This window comes from Anopheles ziemanni, chromosome 3 (assembly GCF_943734765.1).
Source record: "Anopheles ziemanni chromosome 3, idAnoZiCoDA_A2_x.2, whole genome shotgun sequence".
Classification (NCBI taxonomy): Eukaryota; Metazoa; Arthropoda; class Insecta; order Diptera; family Culicidae; genus Anopheles; species Anopheles ziemanni.
In genome coordinates this window covers 94,452,434-94,470,034 of record NC_080706.1, presented here as the reverse complement: position 1 = coordinate 94,470,034, position 17,601 = coordinate 94,452,434, and the positions used below count along the sequence as shown (strand labels likewise).

At 42.5% G+C, this 17,601-nt stretch overlaps 7 protein-coding genes across 7 annotated transcripts; 5 read left to right on the top strand and 2 right to left on the bottom strand.

Annotated features, from left to right (window-relative positions):
- Window positions 1–195: 195 nt before the first annotated feature.
- On the top strand, window positions 196–4,859 carry LOC131288346 (putative leucine-rich repeat-containing protein DDB_G0290503). The gene is made up of 4 exons (XM_058317469.1): window positions 196–250; window positions 1,891–4,328; window positions 4,419–4,535; window positions 4,611–4,859. The coding sequence occupies exons 1-4, from the start codon at window positions 196–198 to the stop codon at window positions 4,857–4,859; spliced, it is 2,859 nt and encodes a 952-aa protein (XP_058173452.1).
- Window positions 4,860–5,901: 1,042 nt separating this feature from the next.
- Window positions 5,902–6,727, top strand: LOC131286113 (exosome complex component RRP41). Its single transcript, XM_058315000.1, has one exon. The coding sequence runs from the start codon at window positions 5,971–5,973 to the stop codon at window positions 6,709–6,711; it is 741 nt and encodes a 246-aa protein (XP_058170983.1). The 5' UTR covers window positions 5,902–5,970; the 3' UTR covers window positions 6,712–6,727.
- LOC131286112 (peptide chain release factor 1-like, mitochondrial) lies at window positions 6,723–8,102 on the bottom strand. The gene has a single exon (XM_058314999.1). It carries the CDS (start codon window positions 8,011–8,013, stop codon window positions 6,784–6,786), a length of 1,230 nt encoding a protein of 409 aa, XP_058170982.1. The 5' UTR covers window positions 8,014–8,102; the 3' UTR covers window positions 6,723–6,783.
- A 2,025-nt stretch (window positions 8,103–10,127) lies between these two features.
- On the top strand, window positions 10,128–11,046 carry LOC131288145 (uncharacterized). Its single transcript, XM_058317258.1, has 2 exons — window positions 10,128–10,346; window positions 10,414–11,046. The coding sequence occupies exons 1-2, from the start codon at window positions 10,152–10,154 to the stop codon at window positions 11,032–11,034; spliced, it is 816 nt and encodes a 271-aa protein (XP_058173241.1). The 5' UTR covers window positions 10,128–10,151; the 3' UTR covers window positions 11,035–11,046.
- Window positions 11,047–11,143: 97 nt separating this feature from the next.
- On the bottom strand, window positions 11,144–12,616 carry LOC131286634 (zinc finger protein 62 homolog). The gene is made up of 4 exons (XM_058315615.1): window positions 12,370–12,616; window positions 11,712–12,311; window positions 11,482–11,633; window positions 11,144–11,422 (listed from the first exon to the last, which is right to left on the bottom strand). The coding sequence occupies exons 1-4, from the start codon at window positions 12,499–12,501 to the stop codon at window positions 11,191–11,193; spliced, it is 1,116 nt and encodes a 371-aa protein (XP_058171598.1). The 5' UTR covers window positions 12,502–12,616; the 3' UTR covers window positions 11,144–11,190.
- A 1,554-nt stretch (window positions 12,617–14,170) lies between these two features.
- LOC131285894 (zinc finger protein 679-like) lies at window positions 14,171–16,110 on the top strand. Its single transcript, XM_058314748.1, has 4 exons — window positions 14,171–14,213; window positions 14,602–14,657; window positions 14,725–15,617; window positions 15,692–16,110. The coding sequence occupies exons 1-4, from the start codon at window positions 14,171–14,173 to the stop codon at window positions 15,936–15,938; spliced, it is 1,239 nt and encodes a 412-aa protein (XP_058170731.1). The 3' UTR covers window positions 15,939–16,110.
- Window positions 16,111–16,542: 432 nt separating this feature from the next.
- On the top strand, window positions 16,543–17,479 carry LOC131286637 (gastrula zinc finger protein XlCGF7.1-like). Its single transcript, XM_058315619.1, has 2 exons — window positions 16,543–17,161; window positions 17,227–17,479. Exons 1-2 carry the CDS (start codon window positions 16,551–16,553, stop codon window positions 17,363–17,365), a joined length of 750 nt encoding a protein of 249 aa, XP_058171602.1. The 5' UTR covers window positions 16,543–16,550; the 3' UTR covers window positions 17,366–17,479.
- Window positions 17,480–17,601: the final 122 nt, after the last annotated feature.

The following is a 17,601-nucleotide window of genomic DNA, read 5'->3' as shown; positions in this document are numbered from 1 at the left end:
TTAATCGTGGCATAATTTTCTCGCTGTTAAGTTTGCTCCCCATTGGAAGTTTTGTTGTTTAACAAAAACTATCCCCAAACGTTGGATTTGTGAATGTTTTTAAGTTTTGCTTTTGTTCGTTAAAACGGTTTCTTCTGTTGAATTGCGTTTCGCCTCTTTTATTTTTACCTTAATCTGTCCCAAAAATCTATATAAATGTTGAAGATGTCGTTTTCAAAGGCGAAGTTGAAGAGATTTAACGATGTGCCAGGTAAGTCTACTCTATTTGGATAAAAGTTCCTTTCGTGATCGCTATAAGGGAAACAGTAAAAGTACGCACCAGCATTTAGTTATTTTCCTCCCAATCATACTGCCTATAGGGGTTGAATCGTACCGATATTTCCTGCGCGTCACGCTTGCTGGTTGTGTGAGAAAAAGAGTATGCGTCCCCTTGGTAACGGACCTTTCGATGAGGATCTTTTTCCCCCTCATCATAGCGTAAACGCAACAGCTCCGGTTGATTACGTCCGCTTTGCTTTTCTAGATGGTGCAATTGTCCTTTCTAAGGCGGCTAGAGTTCAGCTGCATGAGCGTGAGAACGTCGGCAGAACGATTTTCCCGCCGAAATCGCTCGCAGAAACACATTGTAATGCTAATGCGCACAGGAATGCTACGTGTTTGAATAACACCCTGGGCTGGGAAGCAAGTTGGATGCTTCGATATTACGTAATTTCAAAATTAAGGAGAATTAACAATTTTTCAAAATTATTTTTTTAAAAAGCAGATGGGGAAAATTTCGAGCAACGTGGGATTAAATGACCACTGATTAAAACAAAAGGAAATCCTTGCAGGTGCTCATTGCTTCTAATTTATTCCTCCATGCGTGTCGCGTGGCATTTGTACACGCGTCGCGTTGCCGCTTGCATTTTTGAAGCACGCGATATGTGTTGACCGCTGTAGGCTTATCTGCCTAAGATCTCGTCCTTCGCTTCTAGAGCAACCGAAATAGCCCCAAACAACAAGAAAAAACCGTTAAAAAAGAAAGCAACCGATCGAGTCACGTGCACACGATCGTTGAACATAATTATAAGTGCTGCCATAGACAGCGTACTTCCGGCAGGCGTTCATTTGAAAAACATATAGCTTTTTTTTAAAGATGATTCGGTTGGAACTATTTTTCGAGCTTTCGGGTCATTTTTTCTTTGCGCCAAGAATGGATTCGGGCGTCACGCTAAGGTTCCTTCGAGCGTATGATTAATGGTTCGTCTGGAGAACTGGTGTTTTTGTATAAACTGCACAGGAAAGGAGTGTCACATTTTGTTGAACCCGTAAGCACCATGTGGAACCCCTAGCATTATTTGGGTGTGAGACGTGAAGAATCGCTTCATTCTTGTCGTCTTAAATAGCTGACTGTCGTATCCATTTTTAATTGGTCTATGGTACGTCTTTCCTAAGGAATCAGGAAAGCGATGAACAGAAGAAACAAAAAAAAACAAAAGAAAGAAGTACCATCGGGTACACAACTTTCTGGAGGAAATATTATAAACCTTTACTTTGCCGCCAGTTGTTTTATTATGGGGAGCGGGCAGTTGGCCCGCCGCACCCGGTACACAGTGGGAAGTCATAAACTGAAGTGTCGAAAAGTGGCACGGCTTGCACTGAAGCGTGTCCTTGTAACATCTGCCCAAACATCGGGTAGCACCCGGCCTGAAGATAACGCCAACGTCGTCGTGAGGACGACCAAGGCAAAGGCATACACAATACAGGGGTCACCCAAGGAGTTGGAAGGGTCGCAAGACATGGCACGTGCCCGCACGCACACAGCGGGAATTCGACGAAAAGACGACACTGCACTGAACAATTGCATTTGGTAACACATTTTTCCATCTTTTTCGTTTGTCTCCTCAGCAGCCGTTTCTTCTCCTTCGGCGTTCGCGGAACCGAAAGAGAAAGATGTGCCTAAGAAATTGAAAAAGGAAGATAAAATCAAGGTCGGTGGAAGTATGGACGCTGAGTCGATTAAAACGACCCGAAGTGCCCTAAGTCTGTTCCGGACACCTTCGTTGCCTCGTCGGCTCAAATTTAAGCACATCTCCGACCTGACACCCAAAAAAGCGTCCGGTAAGGAGGAAAAAGCCAATCGCCTTGCCGCAGAGGACCCGCTGAAGCCGTCCGGTGCGTCTGGTGAGAAGAGCATGGAAAGTGGCATCAGCAAGCTGCCCCCGATCGTACAACTGTACAACAAGATCGACGTCAATAAGGAGGCACTCGGAAAGGCACGCGAAGAAAACGAGGAGCTGAAGGGTAAGATTCGGGAGCTGCGTGCCGAGCAGTATCGGGCGGAAGTGGAGCGGCTGAACCTGCTGGCCGAAAAGGACCACCAGATCGAGCTGCTGGAGCGCGAGCTGACGAGCATCACGAAGGCGGATGAGCTGTTGCAGAACATTGCGGAGGGATGTCTGGAGAAGGTGAAGGAGTACGAGCGGGAAATTCAAGGACTGCATCAGAGCTACGAGAAGCAACTGTGCGAGATGCACGATGCCAAGGTGGAGCTGGAGATCCGGTACGATGAGCTGCTGGAGTCGCACCGGCTGCTCCGGGAGGACCACGATGTCATGGAAGGGGAGAATCTCTTCCTGAACGAGGAAACGGGCGCACTTCGCGAAATTCTCGAAGCAACGGATATGGAACTGCAACGCAAGGGCGACGAGGTGCAGGCGATGCAGGACAGTTTGGATGAGTTGATTGTAGAGGGGCGTGAGCTGAAGGAACAGGTGCGATACCTCAAAGCCCAGGCCGAGGAGGACATGATGCGATACGTCGAGGAAGGTCGAAACACGATCCGTGAGATCGATCAGCTGAAGCAGGACAATGCCCGGCTGCTGGCGTCCCTGTCCGAGCGTGACGCCATCGTTGCGGGTATGCAGGAGGAACTGAACGAGCGCCAGTTCGAGATGGACGATTTGCGTGCCGACATCCGGAACGAGTTCAGTCAGGAGTTGGCTGCAACGGTCAAGAAGTACGAGCAGCAGATTGCCACCATAACCGAGCTGAACGAGATGAAGATCCGCGAGTGTGAATCGATCTTTGTGCTGGAGAAGTCGAAGCTAATCAAGGAACACTCCGACCGGATAAAGCAGCTGGAGAAGGACCAGCTGCGTGAAATCGAGCGAATCGGTGAGCAGGCGGAGGAGAAGATTCGCATCGCGGACATCCAGAACGAGGAGCGCGTAAAGGCGCTGGAACTATCGATCCAGGGATCAATCTCGGCGGCGCTCGCTAGCGAGAAGCAACACTGGCAGAAGGAGTTGGACAAGTGTCAGAAAATTGCCGAAACGGAAATCATGCAGTGCGAGTTTGAGAAGCGTGACTTGCGCACCCTCTGGGAGGCTTCCAACGAGGTAATCAAGGACAACGAGTGCAAGATAGCGGAGCTGGAGCGCCGCCTGCAGCTGGAATTGCAGGTACCGGGTGGAAAATCTCGTGACGAGCTAGAGGCGGAGCTGCGTGAGTTGGCATTGGAATGTTCCCGGGTGAAAACGGAGAAGTACAACTACCAGCTGACGCTCAACAACACGCGTTCCACCGTGAACATCTTGATGGAGCGACTGAAAAAATCGGACAGCGATGTAGAGCTGCTAAAGGCCGAACTGGAGCAGGTCCTGCGCAACAAGACCGAAATGGAGACGGATAACAACAAGCTGCGCGAGGAGATCACCGAGTACCAGCGGGTTCTTGGAGCGCTGCGTGCCTCCTCCAGCCTGCTCGAGAAGGAGATGCGCGAGAAAGAGGTTGTGTTCGAAAAGTTGATGAATTCCGAGGAGGACGCCATCCTGACGGTTTCCCAGATCGGAAAGCTGTTCAGCGATCGGATGGAAGCCGGCATGGGACGCTACTTAGAGATGTACGAGGACCTCAAGAAGAAGCACGACGCCAGGGAAGCGTACATTCAGGACCTGAAGGCACTGCTGGATGAGTTTGCAAACGGCATCGAGCTGGCGCGGATCGAGTTGGACACGAAGGACAAGAAAATTTTCGATCTAGAGAATGAAAACAAAAATATCAAGCTCGAAAACATGACGTTCCGGTTTAAATGTGAACAGTTTGAGAAGTACAATAACCAGAACGAAAATCAAAATCCACAGCCCCCGTCCGAGGTTCAGTCGGAAGATGACGAGCGGCTGGTGCCCAATTTCTTGATTGAAAATATCATCAACCAGCTCGAACAGGAAGGTGTATGCGCAAACGTTACCGATAATTCTGCCCTGGAAACTATCCATGAATTGATGGTCGACGGAAATGGGATTCTGCCAGTCGATCCGAGCTGCAAATCGGTTATGAATGATAAGGTATGATCATTACAGGATACTCTGTTTCATGTGATTAGTGAGACTTTTTACTAATATTTCATCGTTCTTCTTTTTCTGTTCTTACTATAGATTAAGCAGCCTCAGCAGACGCTATGCATAGCTGAAGACATTGGAAAAGAAAACCAAAATAACCGCCAAAATGTGAAAAATGTCGAATCCAGCAAGGACCAACAGCAACTTAAAGCAGTACGTTTTAAATTTCGTTTCTCTGTTCCTTTATGTCCAACTCCAACTTTAATCTACTGATTTCTTTACCAACAGAAAATTGCCAAGCTACAAGAGTTGAACAGAAAGCAGGAGAGCACGATTATCAACTTGCAGCAGCAACTTTCTTCGTTCGACTCTCCACAGAAGTTGAATACTTCGTCCAAGTTTCTATCAGCTACCGCCAGCCCAAAGACACCGAAAAAGATGATCGTCTCGCCGTTCCCGGGCAAGGAAAATCGGTCGCCGGCCCAGGTCGGTGTGTACAGTCCACGGACGAACGTACTACGGGCACGAAACAACTGATTGTGATCGAATCACCGTCCGGTGGCTGCTTTTTGACGATACCGATGTTTAAATGTCGCGATTCATCAAGAAGTGTGTAATCCCGCAAAGTATTTATTCATCCATTTGGGAAGCAATGTGCATTATTCCCGAAGAAATTATACTCATAGTGAATATGAGGAATAAACCAGAAAATTTATTAGAATATTGCGACTTTAATATATAAGCTGGGCGAAAGAAATTATACACGTGGTTATTTTCATTCTGCAAAAAAATCGTTTTCATGATTCGAATCAATACGTTATTGGTCTCTGACTAGTCAACACAACGTGTTAAGCGCTTTAGCTACGTTGCTATTATTCGACGTCAAGTATTCATTTATGGATCGCTGCATCAGTTTCACATTTAAATCCTTATTCTTCTTCTTCTTCTTGGCGTAACGACCTCTTGGTCATGCCTGCCCGTTAAGGGCTTACGAGACTTGTTTCCCTGTTGCACGTGGGTAGTCAGTCCTCTCGTGCAGGGGGGGTCCGGTCTCGGTTGGGATTCGAACCCACGCCGTCGAGGTGGTGAGCCCCGGCGCTCATGGGCCGATTTTCTAACCGGCGCTACCGCTCGGCTGTCGCGGACCCCAATATATAATAAATCCTTATTATTCTTTTCAAATTTGAAACGATAAAGTGAACTCGAATCTTAAATCAATCGTCACGGAATTGTTTTAAGATGTATTTAAAAATATATAACGGTCGGAAACCGCCAAATGTTTGAAATCTTTCAAATATCTACAACGTACCCGGTCTCTGTATCCTCTTGAAGAGAGCTCGCTGTAAGGAAAAACCCTAAAGTATTCAACATTATGTAAAGATAATTTTGTTGATCAAGTTAATAAACTAAACCTAATGTTTAAAACGTCAATTATAGCCCAAAGAATAAAGATAAGAAGAGGTTTATAAAATTTTAAATAAATTACGTTACCTACTTTATCAAGTTCTTGGTGTCGTAGAAAGCGACGCACATGTTGGCAATTGTCAAAAAGGTAAACAAAAGCCAAATTAACCCGGCATATTTACGCTGTATCTACGTTGCGTTAACGTTTCAAAGGTTTACAGAAAATTGTACGTCCTGTTTCGTGATGGAATTACTTTCCGATCAGGGACTTCGATTAGACGGACGCCGAGCTAACGAACTACGCCATATACAGTGTAAGTTAGGTGTGTTTAGTCAACCAGATGGCAGTGCGTACATTGAACAAGGCAACACGAAAGTACTGGCCGCCGTCTATGGTCCACATCAAGCTTCGTCCAAGAAAGGCAGCCACGAAGAAGTGACCGTGAACTGCCAGTACAGTATGGCAACATTCTCTACCGGAGAAAGAAAGAAGAGGCCACGGGGTGATAGGAAATCACAAGAAATGACCATCCATTTGAAGCAAGCCCTGAGCGCATCTATCAAGACGGAACTATACCCACGATCGCAGATCGATGTTTACATCGAGGTGCTGCAGGCGGACGGAGGAAACTACTGTGCTTCGGTGAATGCGGCCACACTAGCCCTAATTGATGCCGGCATTTGTCTCAAGGAATACGTCTGCGCTTGCACCGCTTCGCTAGCGAATGGAAACGTTCCTTTAATGGATGTTTCACATCTGGAGGAAACAAGTGGAGGTCCCACACTCACCGTTGCATCCCTCCCAAGTAGCGGTAAAATTGCATTCATGGAAATGTCCCAACGGTTTCATCTCGACCATTTACCGAAAGTTTTAGAAACGGCACTTAGCGGTTGCCGCGAGATACAGAATGTTATAGATCGAGCTGTTCGAGAGCACGTAACGCAACTGGGTCAAGCTGGAGGATGGGGAAGCGTCAATAAATAGCCGGTTTTCTTTGAATCAGTAAAATAAGTATATTTATGTAACAGACTACTTCCGAATACAGCTAACCGCATATTAAGATTCTCGCTGAATTATATCCATAAGTTGTTTACGTCTTTGCGCACGCCGGAGCTTTTCAATCATTGAATCTAGTTCTTCGCCACCTTCAAGAAAACCTTTCAAATTGTGAACGGTACCTCCCTCTACCCGATGGTCGGTAATGCGGTCCTGGTTAAAGTTGTACGTGCGGATCTTTTCGTTGCGTAAACTTTGTCCAACTTGTGACTTCTTAAGCGCCTGAGTGCTGCTAAACCTGGCCTCAAGTTCGAGCTGCGTTAGTTTAGCAACCAGCTTTTGTTTAGCGATTTCACGATTTTTCACCTGCGATCGTTCGGTTTGGCACTCTACCGCAATACCTGTTGGTAGGTGCACGATACGAACTGCACTGTCCGTAGTGTTAACATGTTGGCCGCCTGCACCACTGGCGCGCTTTGTTTCAATCTTAAGGTCCTTCTCCTTAAGGTCAACCTCGAAGTCATCCGGCCGCGGAATGACGGATACCGTCACGGTGCTGGTATGTATTCGTCCCGATTTTTCTGTTGCCGGAATTCGTTGCACTCGATGGACGCCACCTTCGTACTTCAAGTAACGGTAAGCTTCCGGGCTACTGATAATAGTTGTCGCATGGCGCGTTCCACCAATATCTGTATCCTCGCAATCCAGCATTTCGACATCCCAGCCTTTGTAGTCAACGTAGCCACAGTACATATCGAACAATTCTCTAGCAAATAGCATCGCCTCCTGACCGCCGACACCCGCCGTTACTTCCATGATCAGCGATCCATAGTCTTCCTCGTCGTCCATTGAAAGTATGCCGTTCATGATTTCGCTATCCAACCTCACCAGGATACTACCATATGCCTCACGTTCCTCTTTGAGCAGCTGTTGCATATCATCATCCTTATCTTCCTTCAGCTCTTTGAGAGAGGTTAAATTTTCCACAATGATTTTGCGCTGCTCGAACATTTCCACAACGTTTGATAACAGTAGCATTCGTTGAATACTCTGCTTCGTACGCTGCTCCTGTACCTTCAGCGAATAATATTCAAGTCGAAGGCGTTCCAAATACTTTTGTATTCTATCGTCAGAAATATTGAGCGCATCATTGTTGGCCTGCGAAGTAAAGCAACTTCTTCTACCAGCTATGAGCATCCACGGGTTATTGCCGGTTGTTCGCAATTCCTTCCGAAGAGATTGGAAATAACGGCTGGTATTTACTACGCGCAACATATTTCTGAAGATCATTTTTACATCAGACACTTCTTTTGAACAAATATGCACAATTTAAACTCGATGATTGCGAAAATGGGTGAATTACCGGCGCTATGATTGAATGTTTACTTCGCCAGCTGATTTTGACAATGCGATGTTGGTTGCCGAACTGCCAAGCAAAACAAAGATACCTTACTTTAGTGATCATTTACAAACATCTAATTCTGTGAACAGTGCGATCGTGTGCGATTAAAAACGCTTCGATTAAATGGCCCTAGATTAACTTCTGCAAACATGGAATTAGCCATTTGTCGCCTTTGTCTCCAGGCAGATAGCAATGCTGTGGAGCTTTCCAGCACGAAAAACAATTCAAACAGCTGTATGTTAATTCAACGATACATTGAATTCGAGGTAACAAGTTTTCTGTCCGAATTACAGTCGTAACAATTGGATAACAATTGCTGTTCTTGTTTCACAGATACTCTCCGACGCTCTTTTACTTGATATCATGCTATGCGAAGACTGCCAAAACGTACTTGAATCTTGGCACAAATTTCAAAAAGCGTGCATCGAAAATGATAAAAAATTTCGTGAATTATTTTCTAATGTTTTGAGTAGTGCTAGTATCAAAGCAGAACCACCCATCGGTGATCAACACGCACCCGGATCCCTAAATGGTAATGAAGCTGCAATCTCGGTAGAAGTCTCCGAAGCGGATGATGACCAGGCTAGTGTGGAATTGGAGGATGTTAAATTTGAACATCCTGCGCAGGATAGTGTGGTGATCGAAACCAAGCCAAAAAAACAATCTCGTCAACCAAAGATTCATAGGAAGAACAAGCAGGACATGCGTGCCGGAGTTTGCACTGTTTGTGGCGAAGTTAGGAAAAATATGTACGAACACATGAAAACGCATAGTACTAATCGCCCCTACACTTGCCCTTATTGCCCGCTGGCTTTTCGAAACGCATCAAACTGCAAAAGTCACGTCAATATACACACCAGGGAGAAATTGTACCAATGCAACATATGCGACAAAGAGTTCGCATTGCGGAATGGCCTAAAACAGCATTTGGCGACGCACACAAGAAATCAAGTTTTTCTTTGCCATTGTGGAAAGTCTTTCTATCAAAGAACGGCGTACGCTCGGCATGCACGGAAACATGTAGAGAAACCGGCGATTAAGTGCAGCGAGTGTAAAATGTTATTCTTTTCAAAGTAAGTCTCACCATTGTAGAAATTGTTTTCTCCAATTTTAGAAAAAAATCTTATCTGTATTCGCTTATCAACTTCCAGTGCGGAGCTACGATATCATTTCCAGAAACATACCGGAGCAGTATTTAATTGCGGGGTTTGTGGACGAGGTTTTTACAGAAAATCGAATCTTAAGAAGCACACAGCAATACACGATCGCAAGCACAATCAAACCCAGGAGACAACATCTAGCAATTGAATGTTATAGTCTGCCCAAACGGATGGAGCAGTTCAATCCTGAGATAATTGATGATATTGTTGTATGATTTCTTACTTAAGTAGTTTGTTCATTTGGAGGACTGTTGAGGATTTCAAAAAGCGTTGACAAATTACTATTGTAACTGCAAAAAGCGCACAAAAGTGTGAAGCCGACTTTGACGCTTTCCGAATGTAGTCGAATTTTACAATGCACATATTGGTGGGCATGCAGTAATAGTTCACGGCAGAAAAAATCAATTTAACGAAATAAAATGAAATTCTGGCGGGGTTCGCGACAGCCAAGCGGTTACGCCGGTTTTAGAAAATCGGCCCACAAGCGTTTTTTTTAGGAATACCGCGCATTGACAGAAGCTTATGAAACTTTCTAATCTATCTAGACTCTGGTCATGCATTTTGACAAATTGTCTCGAGAAAACAGAGCAGCCCCTGTTTGTAAACAGATGTCGATAGTAAACAGAACACTGCCATATTTGCGGTGCTAAGGATTGTGTACGGATATATGGCCTTAGCAGCCGGTCCTTTAACATTAATAGAGGTCTATGTCACCAGATTAGCTTGCGAACGCCCAGGAAGCTGGATTCAATAGCCCTACTGGTGTAAATCCTCGACGAAGAAGAAGAAGAAGAAGAAGATTGTGTACGATATTTGCAGAAATAAATTAGTGCTGCTGAATATTGAGAGGCTGACATTGTAGAAACATGAAAGGTAAAACGAATCAACAAAGTGTGCCAGAGTCGGGTTTGGGTGATGTTGAAAATAGCGAACTGATTGAACACGAAAACGAGAGTAGTGGCCTAGAAGACAACAGTGAAGATGAAGGTTCTGGTAATCGTTTCATTGATTACAAAAGAAAATATAAGGATTTAAAGCGAAAAGTTAAAGTTCTTGTTTATGTAAGTATTCCCGTGGTGCGATTGCTTCCAAACTTTGCTTCTATAGATATTCCTCTTGTATTCTTAGGAAAATGTTTACTTTCAAAACAATCTGCAGAGCAGTCAGCGGCGCCTGCTTAAAGTAACGCGAGACTGCTCATTTCTTCTCGATCGCTTGCTGGTTTACGAACGGCCAGAGCTTTCGTCATCCGATAACGACCTGACCGATTCTTCGGATGATTCATCTAAACTAGAACCAACTTCAAAACGGCGTAAAACCGAATCAACCTCAACGCAAGGTGGTGCGCCAGTGAAAATTCCTGGTGCTCAAATTAGAAGAAGCAAAAAAGGAGCTAAGAAACAACAGGCGCCACTTCCCCAAGAAAGGCAACATCCTAACGCTTCCTATCGCTCACATCTGCCAGGAAGTTCGTTAATAAAACCGACAAATCTGCAGATATCGTCTGCTGCTAGCACAGGTCAGCTCAGATCCGCACAGTGCTACACCACGTCGCAAGAAAGTTCTCTTACGAAAGAAGAAATAGAGAGACACCTGGAGTCGCGTCAAAAACTGCCCGAGGTAGTTCCAGAGGGTGAACTACCAACAGACATGTTCAACAATAGTCCCGCGAGCGATTCCAACGACCATATGGATGATACATCGCCTAGCAATCTTGCGGAAGATTGCCTCTCCGTGTACAGCCAATAAATAAAATGTTTCGAGGCGACATCTAAAAATTCTATTTTTATTTTTCATGGCTTTCATGCTCTATCCGTTTATTATCAGCAGTTAAACTCTACGATTCGAATATGTCCTAGAAATAGAAGAAAAATTATACGTAATTTATTGACTTCGATCCAACTTTTAAACGCTTGAGGCATCTATCAGTTGATCGGAATGATCTTTTTTATAGTGAATAGATAAGAGGCTTTTGTAACTATAGGATTTTTCACACATGGTGCACTTAAATCGAACTCCGTCGTGCGTTGTCTGATGGATTTTTCTAGCATATGAACTCTTGAAACGCTTGGGACACCGCTCACATGCATAAGGTTTATCGGAAGAATGCACACGCTGGTGCTTTTTCAAATCGACTCTGAAATCCAAGAGGAATATTACTAATCAAGACATGGTGGATTGGTCTAAATAGTTTACCTTGCTTTGAATTTCATGCCACAAGTCAAACAAGCAAATTCTCTTACTCTCTTGTGCCATGTATTCACATGCGAATTGTACGTCGAATAGTATTTAAATTGCTTATTGCAGATCTCGCATTCATACGTTTTGCCAATTCCATGACGCGACATCTAAAAGTAAAGAAAAGGAAAATTCTTTCAATGTTTGCTGCTAAAAATATATTATGCGATAAACATATAAAAACGTACCATGTGAGATAAGTAAGTGTTCTTATGGGTAAATCCAATAGCACATACTTCGCAATTAATTATTATTTTCTTTTCATGCACCGTATCTATGTGCCTTTTCAAATTGGTTTCATTGCTCATTTTAACTGGGCATTGTGGACAACTGTACCTTTTCTCCTTGTCATGATTTCTAGAATGTGCAGTTAAATTCACAATAAATTTGCCACATACACCACACAATTGTGGTTTGTGTCTGAATATTTTCTTCTTTTTCGTTGGAACATTTGCTACAGTGGCATTTGTTTCACTTTCTCTTCCATCGATTGGTTTTGGGATTTCTTCTGTGTTTTTGTTATCTTCATCTTCATCTGAGATCGTTACCAATTCGTCAATTTCTCCCTTGATCAATACAGTTTCGATCGAGTTCTTTGGATCTTCCAAGAATTCAATGGACTGTTCGGAACTGTTGTCTTCCATTAGGTTCCATTTGTTTTCGCTACTAAACAGCTCTTTGAAGAAGATGTCGTATTTCAAGCAATTGGTTCGGAAAGTCACTGAGTTTTTCACAACTGCGGTACATTGATCACAAATTGCAGACAACCGTTTTGCCTCTGGCGAAAGCTGGAAAACGGTAATGGTTTAGAAAGTGTACTGCAGAAGTAGGAAATCACCAACTTACTTGAATGCCAGTAAAATGTTCTACATCCTGGATAGTGAACGAAGCCTTTGCTAATTTCGATAAGGGCGTCAAATTATCCAGGTTCAAACAAAACCTACAGATTTCGACAGGTTTTCGTGTTCCAGCGGCCATGATGGGGTATTGTTACGATTGTTTGGAATTTAGCTAAACAATAACAACATAACAGACAGTCTATTACATTGGGTACCTTTAAACGGGAATTTGCGTTCGCCATGTTATTTACCCACGCTTATGTCGCAACGAGTACCTTACTGTCAAAAATCGTTTACAGCAAGTGGCTCGGTACTAGATTACCAATCACTGACCAATTTCAACCCATTTAATTCGAAAAATTGGTCCGAAAGTTAAGTTGGGGAATATTATGCTATCGTTTGCTTGCGTGTGTCCTGGACAAGATGTCCTATGTTATGTAGAAATGGTCAACTGTCTAGAAGATTTTATTGTTATAATTTAACATTTGTATCTGGGTGGACACTTTTATAGTGAGATGCGAGCAGGTTTTTGTATCCAAATGATTTATCACACATTGTGCAAGGAAATCGAATTCCACTGTGGGTCAACCGATGAATATTTCTGCCATAAGCACTCCTGAAGCGCTTTGGACATAAGTCACAAGGATATGGTCGGTCAGTGGTATGCACAAGCTGATGTGTTTGAAGAGTTTTTCTGGGAATTAAAAGGAAATTTTTAATGTGGATCACTGAGGTTAAGGGTATCGAAATCTTACTTCAAATAAAATATCCGGTTACAAATTTTACACGGTAACTCTTTGGGTTTATCAACGCCATGTTTTATCATTACATGACTTCTGTAGCTTGATGGGTACTTGAAAGTTTTTGCGCAGATCTTGCACTCGTATGTTTGGCCGATTCCGTGGTGCGCGGTCTATACAAAAGAAGAAGAATGTTTCTTTTAAAAGTCCACTTAAATAATCATTCCATCAATACTTGCCTTGTGTACTTTTAAAATGTTTATATGTGTAAATCCTTTTCCACACAGTTCGCATCGTACGACTATTTTCTTTTCATGCACCGTTTCTATGTGCCTTTTCAAATTTGTTTCATTATTCATTTTGATTGGACATTGCGGACAACTGTACCTTTTCTCCTTGTTATGGTTTCTTATATGTCCGTAAAGATTGATCACTAGTCGGCCACATAAGACACACAGCTTCTTTTCATGTCTCATGCTTTTCTTTCGCTTAGCTGGATCCTTTACTTCCGTAGTTTTTGTTTCCAATTCTTCTCTATCAATCAAATCTGAACTTTCATCATCTTCAGAAAACCATACTTCATGATTCGATGTTGGTAAAACGGGTTCGGTTTCGTAGTTTCCGCCTTCCAGCGATTCACTTTCGTCCAGAACATAATTGTCCGAATCTTCTATGGATAGTTTCAAATTATCGTTTCGAATGTGAAAGAGTTTTTTGAAAACATTGTCGTTGTTCAAGCAGGTAGCACGGAAAGCCACTGAGTTTTGCATAACTGTAATGCATTGATCACATATTGCAGAAAGCAATTGTTCCTCTGGCGAAATCTGAAAACCAATAGTTGAATGAAAAACTGCATACCATGCAATGGAATTAGACCAACTTACCTGAAGGCCAGTGTAGTGTTCTATATCCTGTATAGTGAACGAGGCGTTTTCTAATTTACATAAAGGAGTCAGATTGTTCAGACCCAAGCAAAGCCTACAGATATCGAAATCATCTTGCGTTTCAAAGGCCATGGTGATCAGTCCAAGAATATTGTTTTCCTACTACCTTTGCGTGCTGAAAGAAATGTCAAATCCCGGCTCTGATCACCAAGAACACGCGATATTAGGTAAGTTAAGTGATTTTTTCTTAATTTTACTGTAATACGGTGGGGTTTTAGTTTTCATTTGAACTGAACACATATTCAGAAAAACATCTAGAAATATTAAAATTTAAGTTTTAATACACAATACCTTACTGTGTCAAACTTAAAATCACTTTAATTTTCTTCTTGTAACAACCTACTTTTTAGCTCCTTTGAGAATCAATTCTGTCGTCTGGCATCTTGTTATCGGTCCTTGGGTAGTCTGTTGTTGGCAAACAAATAAGAATTTGTTTATAATATTTAGAGAAAAACATTGAAAAGTAAACACAAAACATGGCTCCCTATTGTAGATTATGTGGAGATACGAATAGAAAGCTTTCAAGTGTAGCTATACATGCGCTATATTCCACAGAAAAAGAAGCGTCTTTTTCACTCGTCCAAATCATTCAGGATTATTTGGCCATAACCGTACGTTGTTTGCATTACTGTGATATCGTTCGTAGATGTATTGTTTTTAAAATTTGTTCTTTTTTAGATTGATGAACCCCCCATCGGGGCACTAATATGCATAGATTGTTTGAAGACTATCAGAGAATGGCACTTTTTTCGGGAAAAATGTTTAGAAAACGAGCGTCTTTGCCTGAAGCGTGAGATAAAATATGAAGTATTGTTCACGTCCGATGTCCCCGGCATTGCTCAGAATACTGTGTGCACTACATTGAATGTAATTCCGCAGCAGCAAACCAATCTCGATGAAATACCCATCATTGAATGTAAGGATACAGAGGAAAAGGAGGATTACAACTCTGAATCTGCAGCTACAGAGATAGAAACAAGGCCATTAGCTAAGAAGGAATGTTTTACAAACAAACGTTCTGATTCGAGAAATTCAAACAGGAAGAGTGGAAAGAAAATTTCTTCTCGCCAGCGCATTGCTGCTGAATCTACCCATGGATTGGAGATTAAGAAGAGACAAGGACGTTCAAAGTTACGCAACAATAAAAGTGATGGGCAGACGAGTAATCCGATAAGTCCGAAGAGTGAAAAGCAACGGATTGTGCCCAAAATTTGTGCGGTTTGCGGTATGGCACGCACCGATATGGCAGCTCACATGCGGTGGCACAACAACGAACGACCGTACCAGTGCCCGCACTGTCCAAGAGCTTTTAGTAATTGCTCAAATCTAAAAAATCACATAAACTTACACACTCGTGAGAAAATGTACAAATGTGACCTTTGCGATAAAGAATTTCCTAGCTCGACGGCGAGAGGGAAACATCGGGAAACGCATGCAACAATCAATGCACATCAATGTGCCATTTGCGGAAAAACATTCAAGTACACAGCATCATGGGCAAGGCATAAAATTATTCATACAGCAGAGCCAAAAGTTAAATGCACGTTTTGCGAAATGGTGTTTCTAACAAAGTAAGTATCAAATTCTGGACCAATCAATTCCAATTTCAATTTCCACTTGAATGTTTTTATCTTCTTCGTTTCAGGACCAGGCTTAGGAAACATTTGCTCGTTCATACAGACTCGAAGCCATTCGTTTGCGGAATATGCAATCGCCCTTTCAATAGAAAAGACAATCTCAAAGTTCACATGAAAACGCACCTTAAAACTAGTGGATCGAACACAAAGAAAGACCAGCAGGAAAACAGTCTTGTGGAAGTAGGAAGTAAAGAATGCAGTAATGCAGACACAAAGGAGCAATTTATATCTAATTCGCCGTCCATCAAGAGATAAGCTAGAGACTACTAGCTTGAAGCTGTTCGATGTGAATAAGAATGGTTTATTCGATAATTGCTCTTTTCTAGTATAGCGATCATCTACGGAGCTTGTGATAATGTAGGTGCGCCAAATATAATGCTTATCTTTGAGCAGGATAAGAATAATGCTGATATTCAGCTAAAAAATTATGTGCGGTATTCTTGTAAAACTCTAGTACTGCTTTTTAATTTGTTATGATGATTTAAATATACATTTATCAATATGCTTTTACGCTATCCTTTGATCTTCTAGGTTGATCCTACAGAAGAGGTACGATCTCTGTACATCGGGCCAGTCTCATAGGACTTTACGAGCTGGGTCGGCCAGAATATTTTACAGATCTGTTCAGTTTCAGATTGTATTTTCAGTTTAATTTTTCAAAAGCACACTTGGTGTGCACATCAATCGGTACTGGTCGAATTTATGCAATTCCAAGGTTACTAAATATAAGCTGTGTCTGGTAGGAATGTCATTCGATTTGTTTACTAACAAACTTCCTTGCAACGATGGTTCTACCATCTCGTAAAGGAAAAACGAAAGCATTTTAATCACTGCTTCAGTGTTGCATCGAATAAAAAAAGGCATGCAATGGAGGCAAATAGTGAGAATAAGAAACAAATCTTAGTGAAGCTTGAAATAGAACCTGTGGAAGAGTTACGTGTGGAAAAGAAATTGGATAGTGTCTTATTTCTACGGAAGGTGCAGTTCCTCGACGACAAGGATAATGAAATACATTCTACGGACGATGGAATTTTATTCGAACCTACTGATGAAGCGTGGTACAGTGATCTGCTACCAAAGAAAAGTGGCAGATTCCAAGCACAAAGAAAATATACATTTTGTGACTTGTGCAACAAATTTGTACGCACTATAACCGAGCATCGGCGAATGCACTTGAATATACGATCACAGCAATGTCCTTATTGCCAGAAGTCGTTTGTGCATCGCTCAAATTTCCTCATGCACCTTAACATTCACACCCGGGAACGGGTTTACAAATGTACCGTGTGCAACAGTGAGTTTAATAGTCCTCAAGGTTTGAATCAACACCTCGAAACACACATGGTCGCAAAACACGAGTGCCCTCAGTGTGGCCATCGGTTCGGTCGCAAGTCATACCTTCGCATCCACCAGCAAAGAGTACATGAGCCTAAAATAAAGTACAAGTGCCTCGTTTGTGATAAACAATTTCCCAACGTGTAAGATGCCTTTAGCAAAAGCGTCGTGTTTTGTTGAAATAACTCACTTTATATTCTACTTACAGCGAACAGATGGATAAACATATGATAGTACACAACAATCAAACTTTGTTTCCGTGCGAAGTCTGCCGACGACCTTATAAAGCGAAAAAAAATCTTCTCCGGCACATGCGAATGGCACATCCAGAATGTGAAAATACCTAGTAGAAAAACATACTTTTTATACATACGTTTTACGAGAATTTGAGCTCAATCAATGAACTTTGTGCAGTATGTTTTATATGAACTGAAAGCAATTTGCTAAATTAGGAAATACAATTGAAATGAGAATACAATCTCTTGTTATATTTAATGTATATTTATTGACATTTAGCACAGCACATTCAGCCAAAAATTATGAATGGACACGGTTCATCACTATTGTTATAAATGTATCAAAA